The sequence below is a fragment of the Macrotis lagotis genome, chromosome 8, assembly GCF_037893015.1.
Source record: "Macrotis lagotis isolate mMagLag1 chromosome 8, bilby.v1.9.chrom.fasta, whole genome shotgun sequence".
Lineage (NCBI taxonomy): Eukaryota > Metazoa > Chordata > Mammalia > Peramelemorphia > Peramelidae > Macrotis > Macrotis lagotis.
The window spans coordinates 53,051,577-53,063,865 of NC_133665.1; the positions used below are offsets into that span (position 1 = coordinate 53,051,577).

Consider the following 12,289-nt stretch of genomic DNA (forward strand, 5'->3'; position numbering starts at 1 on the left):
TGTGTGAAAAATTGGGAGATAAAGAGTTATCTAGGAAGATTTCAGGACAGGAGAGAGAATTGAGCATCACCGTCTCTGGGCTCCTGGGACATACCAAGATCTCTCTAAGGCACAGCAAGTCTGTTTGGTGAGGCATTCTGGGTGGATTTACCTGCAAGATTTCTTCCTCAGTGTGGGTCGCATCATTTCACCCATCCCTACATTATGACTGTGTGCTCAGCCCTGGTTTGTCTCTCCCCAAACCTGTTAGTATGGCTTTCTCCCCAAGACAGATGAGGATTAGGATCCTGACCAGGGTCTTCCCCCCCTTACCCCATTCCAGACGGTCAGACACTGTTGATAGCCATCTCCTGGACCTTTGCATCATGGTGTTCCGAGCAACTGTCAGTAGCGGGAATAAGCTGAGCCTGGGCCGACTCCTGGCCCACAGCAAACGGGCAGTGAAGAAGTTTGTGAACTGTGACGTGATGCTGGAGCCAGGGGAGTATGCAGTTGTGTGCTGTGCCTTCAACCATTGGAGCCCTGCCTCAACAGCTCAGGGTAAGGACTGGCCTTGGGGCAGCCACCCACTCTGTCAAGAACAGCAGTTCAACTTCTAAGGAGACCTGGACGAGATCAGACGCTAGACAGCCACTGAGGGGGCTCTGGGTGATGTAAACATCATGAGATTTTGTTAGTCAGGTATATATGTGGTGACTGGAGTCCAATTATTTAACTCATCTGTGACTCAGTTTCCTCTTTTGTATAATAGTTAGACTAGTTGGTCTTATAAGGTCCCTTTTAGTTTGAAAAATCTATGATTTTTGAGGAAGTTCACCTGGGTTTGACTCTAACTATGCTTCTCACCAGCTTCATGCTTTTAGGCAAGTTATATCCTCTTGAGTTTACAAAATAGAATATTATTATTCTCTACCTCTCTTACTCTGTAAGCCATAAAATTCTATGTAAATGTGAGCTGAAATCATGGTGATGTAGTGAGCATCTCCTATATTGAATGTTGTGTGAGGATCCACAGGATGGTGGAAACCCAGCTTACCCTGCATTGAGGACCCTGGTCAGACCAAGGGACATAAAATGTATGAAAATACCCACTGGTCTAATTAACAACATTTTGAAATTGTTACATTACCAGCCATCCTTGTATCTAACTGCCTAGAAGTATCTAGAATGATCAAAGCCCAAGGACCCTGAGCAAGACCTCTTAGTATAGACAGCCTTCTTCAAGGAAATGTGGATAACCTTCAGGGTCTTTGCTGGGTCTTAAGTTGTGAGTGGTGGCTGAGATTAGGTGTTCTAGTTTTGTCTGAGGGGCTCCTAGGTTGTTCGATGTGTCCAAGAAAGGGAAATGAGGTGATCCCTGCAGTATAGAATGGAAGCGGCTCAAGATCCCATCTGGGATGAGCCAAAGTGGAAAGAAATCCTTTAGGAGAATCTGTGATCTCTCCTTCCCTTTAGAGACACTACTCCCTTTACTTCCCTTTTATTCCAATGGTGTAGGTGGACACTCTCATCTGGTTAGGGAAAGGGGACAAGAGACCGTGGTTATGAGAACTGGATCTACCCCAGCAGTAATTGGGGAAGGTATTGCAGGGGATGGAGAAGCTGAAATGTCCTCCTTCACTCAGGCCTCTCCTGCTACTGTTTTGCCCCTGCCCAGTTTCCAGCCCGACAGGTGGAGTAGGGCGCTCTGCCCCAGAACCTCCTGGGCACATATTGGCTATCTACAGCTCGAGACTGGTCATGGTGGAGCAGATTGAAGCCCAGCCCACCATTCTGGCTGACGCCATCATCCTCCTGACTGAGAACAAGGGCGAAAGGCATGAGGTAGGTACTAGGCCCAGAGAGGGAACAAGAACAAGCTCCAGTGCTGGACCAGGGCTGCCAGGCCCTCCACTGGTTAATGGTGGACTTCAGGCTGCCCACCTGCTCCTCAGTGGTACCTTCTCCTTCTTGGGTGATGTCTGTGGTGAGCACCAGGGAGTGGATGAATCTGGTTTCAGATCCAGACTCTGCTCCTTTCAAGCTGTCACCCCCTTCTTTGGCGCTCTCAATGGTTAGGAAATTGGACTAGATGATGATCTAAACGCTGGTCCTTGTGTTCTCTGATTCCTCTCTGGTTCTGCTCTCCCTGGATGCAGCTCTTCAGAATGCCAGTAGAGGGCACTGGCTGAACAGCTGTGGACTTGGGTAGTCCCTGCTGAGCCAAAGCTGCCCCGGCACCATCTTCACTATCCTCATCACTTCTCCTATGAAATAAGTGAAAAGGGTTGCCTCCCCCACTTTCTTCCCTTCTAAAAACTGCTCTATCATTTGTTGGGAGATGGAGTTGGGGTGTTGGGAGGAGAGAAGGACTTACTGATATGGGAGAAATGCCATCCATTCTTTGCCCTAGGGCCGGGAGGGCATGACCTGCTACTACCTGACCCATGGCTGGGCAGGCCTAATTGTGGTTGTAGAGAACCGACATCCCAAGTCTTATCTACATGTGCAATGTGACTGTACCGACAGCTTCAATGTAGTCTCCACCCGAGGCAGCCTCAAGACCCAGGACAGTGTTCCACCCCTGCACAGGTGAGGCCCCATTTGCCAGCATCCTGTTAAACCTTGACCCCCTTCCCTGAACAGGAGACCTCATGGGGAGAGAGGTTATGGAAAAAGACAAGGAGGGAACTTTCCAAGCACATATCCTAGTACCCTCAATGAGTTGCTTTTCCTAGCCCGTCATCTTCAAAGCAAACTGAGCAATGTCAGCCCTGGTACCAACATAACAAAGAAGAGAGCAAGGGTGCCTTCATTCTTTCTGCCTCCATCACCTGGTTCTTCTCCTTCAGGCAGGTGCTGGTGATCCTATCCCAACTGGAGGGGAATGCCGGCTTCTCTATCACACACCGCCTGGCTCATCGGAAGGCTGCCCAGGCCTTCCTCAACGATTGGATGTCCACCAAAGGGACCCACAATCCTCTGCTCACACCTGAGGTTGCTGGGCTCCATGGTCCCCGGCCCCTATGACCCATGTTCTGCCCTTCTAGGGGCACCTCATTTCCCCTCCCCATCCTAGTCTCTCCTCGCTTCATGCCTTCTCAGTTTGTTTGGGTTCCAGCCCCTTCTGCTCTTCATGGCAGCAGAGCCCACCAATCTCCTGACCTCTCTTTGTTCCCATTCCCTCACCCACAGCCACACCTTCTTGATTACTCTAAGGGTTCTTCTGGAGTCTCTGCCTTGGAGCCAGCACACCTGGAGTGAAGGCCTGCACCCTAGGTCTTTCTTTTCTCTTTCTGCCCTAGGGTGGATTGGGAGAGATCAGACTAATCGGGTTTGGGATTCCTATCACTTCCCCTCCCCCTAGATGCATGCACTTTATGAGGGAGATTTCGGAGGATGGAGGGGGCAGGGACTTAACAATGCTTGAACCTTAGAAATCTCAGGATTCCCACCCAAGGGACATAGCCCTATAGCCTGATGTGGGCATTACCAACCTCCTGATTCTGACATCCTCCTGCTTATGGAGTGGAGAGCTACGCGGTGGCTGGCCCCAGAGGCGTGACATAGTGATGAGCTCTCATGGTCCAGGATCCAGCCATGGCATCAGCTTCTGTAAAACAAAATACCTCTAAAGAAGACACTCCCTGGGAAGCTGCTAGAGATCTAGCTGGGTGAGGGATAGAGATCAAGAGTGGTTAGAGGAGATATTCCTCTGCACCTCTCTTCATGAGAATTTTGGGGTTCTTCCCCTTGAAAATTTTAGCCAGGATTTCAAACACAAAAACCAAAATACTCATGGGGGCAGGACTGGAGGCATTTGAGTGTTTCTTGAAGGAAGGCTCCCAATGAAGGTACCTGGCTCAGAGCTTTCAGGTCCAAGTGCACCTCTTCCTTCCCCTTCCTGGTTCATCTCCTTTCAGGGATACAGCAGCCATCTCCCTTGTCCCACTTCCCAACCTCACCCAGGTAATAGGGACCTACTGCCCCAGTTTGAGGGACTAGGTCCGGAGGATCCTGGTTTCTCACATGCTCTGTAGGAAGGGTTTGTCAGCAGCTGAGCAACAAGACAAAAGCAAGGTCCAGAACTGAATTTTAAAACTTTTAACAAAACGAAATTATGTCTAAAAGAGATAAGAACAAAAATGGGGAGTCCAAAGGCCTGGATTTCCACAGAAGGTCCTCTCTTGCCTCTCCTCATGATCCCTTCCCCTGCCATCCCCACCAATGATACTATGCAACTCCTGGAGAGAGTAGCGCTAGGATAGAAGCCATGCCCTAAGGGCGGGGCCCCCCTTCTGCTGCCCCGGCAGCTTCATGGTAGTCCAGCTTGACCCAAGATAGGGGTGGGAGGGAAAATGTCCAGAGGATCCCTAAGTGGCCATGTTGTCAATTGAGGATCATTTTGTTTTTAATGGAATTCCTTCTTGAACCTTTTACACAAACCCTTCTGCCTTGTGAGCCTGGATGTTAGGGCTGACCTCCTGGTGAGAGGGATGGAATGGAGTGAGAAATCTGTCTCATTTGGGGAGAAAGTCAGTATGCTCACTTCTGTGGCCACAGACGTTCTTGATGTGATAGATATCTGCTCACTAGAACTCAGCTGGGCTCAGTGAGTTCCAGCCCATCCCAGGCTTCCCCCTGGCCCCAGTATTGGCTGCCCAGGACTGCAGCCACTAGTGCCAGGCCTGACTCCAACGCAGAACAACTGGCCATCCCAGAGTATCAGGACTGTCATTGTCCTATTCCCTATTTGTATTCCTGGAGGGTTTGGAGGGCCCTAGAAATCTGTCTCCCTTTTGGAAACCCAAAATAGATGGGGCCACCAGTCCCATGAGGTTTAAAGTTTTGTTTTCAGTGAAACTGGCACTTGTGAAAACTAGGATTCCTCTACTCCACAACTCTATAGGTGCTAAGTTTTTAAACCCAGGGCCCCCTCTGGGAGTTGTACCCCAGCAGCTGGGATAAGGAAAAGGCCAGTTTGAGTCATTATTCCCACTTGGCTCTGGTTCCAACTGAGACTAGCCAGCCTGGCTTTCTGTTGGGCAGGGGCCTTAGTGCCAGGCTCAATTAAGACTTCAGAATAATAATTCAGGTTTCAGAAAAGTACTAAATAGAAGCATGTCACAGTGTAGCATAGCTCCATTCGGATCTCCCCCAGGTCAAATCCCCTCCTCATCACCTAACCACTCCAGCAGCCAATCCCAGTGCCAGCTGGTTGGCCTGGTATTCACCTTAGTCTTGTCCCTAGCATCCATTTTGCAGAGGACCTTTTACTATCATTAGGTTATCAAAATCCTCTCTCTCTCATATACTCAAGCCCCAGCTCTTTTTTCGGAAGCCCAGGGTGAAAATCCAGCCTCTGGGGTGGGATGGGGATAGAGTCTCAGATTTGGGGCCCAAGTGGCTGGTAGTGCCCCAGCAATTGCTTTCCCCACCACCCTCCCTATTCCTGTCCCCCAGCATTCCCTGTGCTCCCCATACCAGAGTGGGGTATAACAGTGGGATGTTTAATTCTTTGGTGTCTGTTTTGTGAATGTCTGAGCCCGGGCTCCCTGCAGGAGGGAGGAATGGGAAGGAGATTCACCAAACCTGGGTGATCCTACCCCTGGCCCTCCCGTAGGTCCCCACCTCTGCACTGCCTCATCAGACCTGCTGCCCCCCCTCCCCTGGCAGCAGGGAGCCAAGCTCATCCAACCCTTTGTTTCTGTGGTTCCCTTTTTTAAAAAAAATGTCAAAAATTCCTAAAACACTATAATCTGCCCTTCCTTTTCTCCTTTTTATTTCCTTTTATTCTCTCTGAGCTGTGAATATTTTTAACCCTGTAAATACTGTCCAGCTCTTATGAAACATAGGCTATTTTGTCAATTGTAAATCAGAACTGTAATCCCTGTATGATACGAATTCTCCATGGGTGGTTTTCAGACTCAGGCTCCAATGGACCAAATAAAGTTTTGTTTTTTAATGAACTCCTGGAGTCTGCTCTTCTCTTCATCCCCACCCCAACTCAAGGTTTCCTCCTATCACTAGCTCTGGACAGAACAGCCTATGGGGGGGAGCCATCTTCAGCTCTCCTGGAGCCCCTCAGAGAAGCTCCTGATCCCAGAGATTGGGCCTGAGAAACTCTCATATCAACCAGGGCTTCTAGTATCCTAGTTGCCTGAACTTGGAATTGGCAGGACTGGGTCTGGGTCCCACCTGTAACACTAGACAAGTCACAGCCTCCCTCAGTCTTGGTTTTCTCTCTTGGGGCACTATCCAGGGTTACTGCAAAGGCTCCTGTCAGATAGCCTGTGTCATCCTTGGGGCACTCCATTAATGTCAGTGATGGATATCCTCCCTGACCTGGCTCCAGGAAATGACCCTGCAGCTTGTAGCCCCCCAAACTAAGCTCCTGGTGCTGCCTCTACCAGGGAACCCCTCCTGTCACTACTCCCTCAGCCTGAGAAGCATCATGGTGCCTTGGGAAGGGCCAGAAGACCTGGAAGTACCCCTCACCATAACCTTGCTGCATCATCTCATAGCTTTGGGTCTCAGTTTCTTCATCTGTAAAAGGAGAGGATTGGACCGGGTAGTGGCCAAGTTCCCTTTCAGCTCTGACTGATCCTACGATTCACTAGGAGCGTGAGCTATGCACTGCCTGCCCCTCGGGATGATAAGGGCTGCTCTCAGACCCAAGGACAGAGTGGCCACCAAGCTCCATGGCTGTTCTGTTCTCTGAGCGGCTGGGGTCTTGTTTAGCTCTGCTCCCCACGGCACCAAGGCCCTCTGGGGACCTGGATGGGGGATTAGGCAGAGGACAGCATCCTGGGGGAGAATGCTTCCTTGCCTTTCCTTCTGAGAAGCTGGATTGCTGAGGCAAGGAAGCCAGCTACCAGCACCAGGGAGAAGAATTCAGGTTCCTTAGCCCTGGGAACCCCTGAGAGAAGGAAACTGTTCTTCCCAGCAGAGAAGTGGGAGTGAGGAAAAGGGGGCCACCCCCATCTCCTTTGACTGCACAAGACAGCTCTAGCCATTATATGGAAGACACAGGTAGAACAAAGGCTGTCCAGAAAGGTCTGTGCTGGCTTTAGTTATGTAGTAGATATGAAGAAGTAGGAATTGGGGGAAAGGGGAGAGTTGAGAAGGGAGGGGATGGTGGAGAGGGAGGGAAGGAGTCAGAAGGGTTGGCCCTGGCCTGCCCCTTGACTGGCCTGGGGCAGGAACCTCGAGAGACCAGCACAAGGAGACAGAAGGAGAAAATTTCTATCTTTCTCATAGCAACTTGTAATAGATTTTTTCAGGCAAAACATCTTTGCATTCAGGAGGCCTTGTCTAAACCTATCAGAGTCACCCAAGAAGGAACAGATGGAGGGAAGGGGAGAGGGAGGGGGATGGAGAAAAGTTTTCCTCTTTATCTCCAACCCCATTCCCTTACCCTCAGCCCCACCTCCCTCCAGTTCTGTTTTCCTTGGGCATTTAATCTTACTTCTCTAATGGAAGAAACATGGAAGCACATACCTAACTCCCCTTCTTCTCCACCCTCACCCCCACCCTTTATTAAGGGTAGGATATCATTAACTAGGTAGCTCCACAGTAGGCATTATTAAGGTCTCCTTCCCGTGCTAGCTCCCTTCTGAATGAATCCGGGGAGATGGGGGGGGGGGCAGAGGGCAGGGCATGTCCCCATTCTGTGGGCTGCCCAAGAGGGAGGTGTTAGGACCTCTGGGATGGGAGGGCTGACAGAAGACTAGCAAGATTCCCCTGCTACCTTGTGGCTTTTTTCAAGTGTGCCCCCAAAATAAAGGAAATTCTGGGGAGTCCTGAAGAGGCAACTTCCATCTAACAGAACCTTTCTCCTTTGCCCCTCCCTGACTGCACATGGCTGGTGGTGGCCTCTAGCCCCACTCCATAGCGTCCCCAGTCCAAGTGAACATCACACTTCCTAACCAAGCTATTTTCAGTGGTCTGAGAGCTCTCTTCTTTGAGCCTCAAGGTGTGATCTCTCCCAGAGCCAGGGACTTTGGCCTTGGGATGGGCAAAGCCAGGGTCAGCAGCTCAGTGGGGGAGGCTCTGATTTTTAGATACCCTTGAGTCCCAAGCACCTGTCTCCAGGCCAGCATCTTCCCCCCAACCCAACTCAAACTATTATCACACCACTGGGGCATGCCCCAGAGACTTCTGCTCTGGCATCCCCATGATCCCATGGTCCCCTTGCCTGGCAGCCCTGGCAGCAGAGGTGGGGTGGACAAATAGAAGGATGACTAATGAGAGAGGTGTGGGGTCTGAGCTGGTGGGTGTGAGGCCTGGGCCCTTGGGGAATGGGAGCAGGGAGTGTTGATGTTGGGGGTGGGGGCATGCTAGAGAGGGGGAGGGAGGCACAGTGTCAGCTCTGCTGGGGAAGCTGGGCAGAGAGCAAGACGCTCGGTAGAGGAAAGGTACCCGGGATGGGGGAGCCGGGCAGTGGTGGGCTCTGGCTGCGGCAGGAGTGGGGGGTTCAGGGTGCAGGTCAGGAGGGGAGGGGCTGCAGGCCAGTGGGCTCCTCTGCAGCTGCTCAGCGGGTGGCACCGTGGAGCCTGTCACGGGCTGGCCTATCGAATCTGAAAGCAATTAAAGCCATCAGCAGTGTTCGCTCCGGGCTGGCTCCAGGCAGCGGGGGACCTGCCATAACATATCAGGCCCTGTCTGCTCCCCTCCGGAGGACCCAGGCACAGCTACACGCCCCGAGTCCCCCCTCCCCCTGGCCCAGGCTTCCAGGGCCACCTGGACTGCTGCTCCCCCAGCTCCCTCCTCTCCTCCTGACACCTGGCACCCAGCAGGCAGGTAATCCCTGGGGATACTGAGGCCGGGGCGGGGCCTCCTAGGGCCTTCAGGCTCTGGAGGGGCCTTTCGCCCCTTGGTTCCCAGGGTGCCTCCGGCTTACTCTCTACCCATGTGTCTCCCCTGGGGCAGCCGCTAAGCCCCTTAAGTATGATCTGCCCGGGAAGTTCCCTTTACTCCCCCTCAAGTCCCATAAGCCTCTGTCCCAAGCAGGGCTCCTTGGTTTCCCCTTGATTTCCCATGCTCCTGAATCCCCCCCCCATTTAAAGTCATCAATAATCAACCAGTTCTGAGCCCACCTGTCTTCAGGTCCCTGATTGGAGACCACCCACCCAGCCCTTGAAGAAGGGGTTCAATGCATCCTCAAGAATTCGATGCAGGTCAGCCCAGGGGATCAGAACCTCCCTAGACTTGGTTTGGTGGCACAGCCAGACCATTTGAGGATCTTAGCTGTTCCCAGCGGTGGCTCTCTGAGGGAGCTTGGCATTGAGTGAGTCCAGTAGGGGATCTCACTTGGGCACTTGGCATTCTAATGTCCTCTCACCCCCATCCCCCCCACCCCCCCCCACCCCTCTCAACTCATGGCAATCTGCATCTGATCTATGGCCCTTCTTCCTGATTTGGGAGGTCCTGCCCAACATCTCTCTCTTCTAGGCCTTTGCCAGATCTCCTTAGCTCATTTAAATAACCACCTGCCATTTACTTCTCTGGGACTTTGGATAAATCATTTCACCTCAGGGACTCAGTTTCCTCCCTTTTCAATGAGGATATTGAATTGGCTGATTTCAAAATTCTGTCTTCCTATAACCACTGAAAAAAATGAGCCAGAGTCCAAGAAATAGGGATTCAGATGTGGGGATGACCTTCCCATCAGACAAAGTGAAACTGAGGAGACAGGAAGGAATCACATGATCTCTCCTGCTCCCTGTTCCTCCAGGACCCGACCCAAAGACCCTGATTGCCAACTTAGCCCATGCTCAGGCCATCACTTGTGCTCCCCATATACCGAAACTAGGCTCCACTTCTCTTCCATTCATGTGCCTTCATACCCTGACCAATCTGTCAACCTTTCTGTGGGTGTAGCATGGGGTGTAGAGGGAAAGGGAGAGGAAGAGGACCATTTCAGAAACACTAAGACACAGTCAAGAAATCCTCTATTCTATTGGAGAAACATTGAACAAGTAAAAAATAATCTACTTGATTCCAATACTGTGGAGTAAGCCTATAGAAATTCTGAGAAGTGCCTACAACAGTAGAAACAGGAAACCCGGTAGATTAGCCAGTGAGAGGAAAAAGACCTCAAGGTTTACATCAACTCCAAATCCAGCATTGTGCTATGACAATCAAAACAGTCCATGATCTTAAGGGAATAAGAACTGGAACTGGAATTTCACTGGAATAGAGAATTTTCTTATGAGGAACAACCTCAACCAATATAAGTGGGCATCGTTCTCTCCACGGTTACCTAAAGCACTGAGAGGTTAAGCAATTAGTCAAGGGTTACATAGGCAGTATAGATCAGAGACAGAACTACAACCAAGGTCTTCCTGGTTCTAAGACCAAAACTTTATCAGAGAAATAGAGAAATAGGACATCCAGGATGAAGAAAGTTATGGTCATACCCACTATCCTGTCTTGATTGGATTACAACTGGAATATTGTGGTGAATTGTGGGTACCATTTTGTAAAAAATGTTGGCCAACTTGGAACATGTTCAAAGATGAAGAACCAGTAAGATTGGTGGGAATAAACTAAATAGTTATATGGTAAACAACTGAAGAAACTAGGAATATCTGGTTTGGAGGAAAAAAAGACGGGGGAAGCATAAGCATTATTTTCAAGATTTTGAAGGATGATCAAATGGAAGAGAGAATATTCCTACCTGTAATCACAGAATTTGAAGCAAGGGGCTATATAAAACTTTTTTGTTATTTATTTAGATATTTCAGTCGTGTCTGACTTTCTGTGACCCCATTTAGGGTTTTCCTGGTAAAGACACTGGAGTGGTTTGCCATTTCCTTCTCCAGCTCATTTTACAGATAAGGAAACTGAGGCAAATAGGGTTAAATGATAGGCCCAGGTTCACATAGTTAGCAAGTGTCTGAGGTCAGATTTGAACTCATGAAGAGAAGTCTAGTTTCCCCATGCAAAACTTAATATACTATATAAATATGAACTGTTAGCATTAAGAATAACTCGGATGGGGCGGCTAGGTGGCATAATGGGTAGCTAGGTGGCGTAGTGGATAGAGCATGGGCCCTGGAGTCAGGAGGACCTGAGTTCAAATCTGACCTCAGACACTTAATAATTACCTAGCTGTGTGGCCTTGGGCAAGCCACTTAACCCCATTGCCTTGCAAAAACTAAAAAAAAAAAAAGGAATAGCTAGGATTTATATAGTGTTTAAAGTTTTCAAAGTGCTTTATAAATATTATCTTATCTTCACAGCAACCCTGGAGTTAATTGCTATTCTTAAACAGATCAGAAAACTGAGGCAGAGAAAGGTTAAATGATCTGTTCAATATCCATCATTGTCTAAGGTAGATTTGAAGTCAGGTCTTCCTGTCTCAAAGTTCAGCCCTCTGGGAGGCAGCTAGGTACTGCAATGGATAGAGCACTGACCTTGGAGTCAGGATGCTGGGAAGTCAAATCCAGTCTTAAACACTTGACACTAGCTGTGTGACCTTGGACAAGTCACTTAACCCTGATTGCCTCACATCCAGGGCCATCTCCAGTCATCCTGAATCATAGCTGGCTACTGGACCCAGATGACTCCAGAGGAGAAGATGAAGCTGGTGACTTGGCATATTCCCCCCTCACTCAAATCCAGTTCATGTGCTTGTCATGGTATCACCTCCCCTGATGTCAAGGTCTTTTTCTAGAATGAAGGACAGACATCATCATCATCTTCAACAACACTCTGTCCAATTCACTGCCTATGTGACTCCACTGGGAGAAACAGGACCAGGAGATGGATTTTGTTATAAGGAGCCAAATTTTGGTTTGTTGTGAGGCAAACCAATAGTAAAGTGGGTGTCCTCATAAGACAACAAGCTCCCTTCCACTGAAAGTGTTCACATATGTGTCAGGGACAATGTTGGAGAGATTCCAATGTGCTTAGGGTAGAAGTCTGGATTAGATGGTTCTCACAGGTTCCTTCCAACTCAAAGAATCCAGGAGTCTTTGACTGGGAATTTCAATCTTAGAGGATAAGTAGAATTTTGGGAGGCAGAAAAGGGGAAATAAGCCATTCCAGGCTAAGGAAATAGCATGAACAAAAGTATAGAGGTAGGAATGAGCATGGTATTCAAAAAGAACAAACTGTGATCTCCCTGGATTGCACAATTCTTGGTAGGAAGAGGCACCCTAGTATAATAATAGTCATCATATAGGTAAGTTTGCAATGCATTTTTACATATATAATTTCATTATTAGGTCAGGAATTCCCTGGGAGTATATATAGAGAAGGAGAGCTATTTCCATAGAAGAGGTGCAACACTGACATCATAGAA

At 49.4% G+C, this 12,289-nt stretch overlaps 1 protein-coding gene across 6 annotated transcripts in view; it reads left to right on the forward strand.

Moving 5' to 3' along the window:
- CAPN15 (calpain 15) overlaps window positions 1-5,948 on the forward strand; it is a 101,006-nt gene extending 95,058 nt beyond the window's left edge. For all 6 annotated transcript variants that reach the window (XM_074197052.1, XM_074197053.1, XM_074197051.1 and 3 more), the window contains 4 exons: window positions 323-540; window positions 1,658-1,824; window positions 2,393-2,571; window positions 2,832-5,948. In XM_074197052.1, coding sequence (XP_074053153.1) covers window positions 323-540; window positions 1,658-1,824; window positions 2,393-2,571; window positions 2,832-3,009 — 742 coding nt within the window. In that variant the 3' untranslated portion in view covers window positions 3,010-5,948. The remainder of the gene's footprint in view (window positions 1-322; window positions 541-1,657; window positions 1,825-2,392; window positions 2,572-2,831) is intronic.
- The last annotated feature ends 6,341 nt before the right edge of the window (window positions 5,949-12,289 follow it).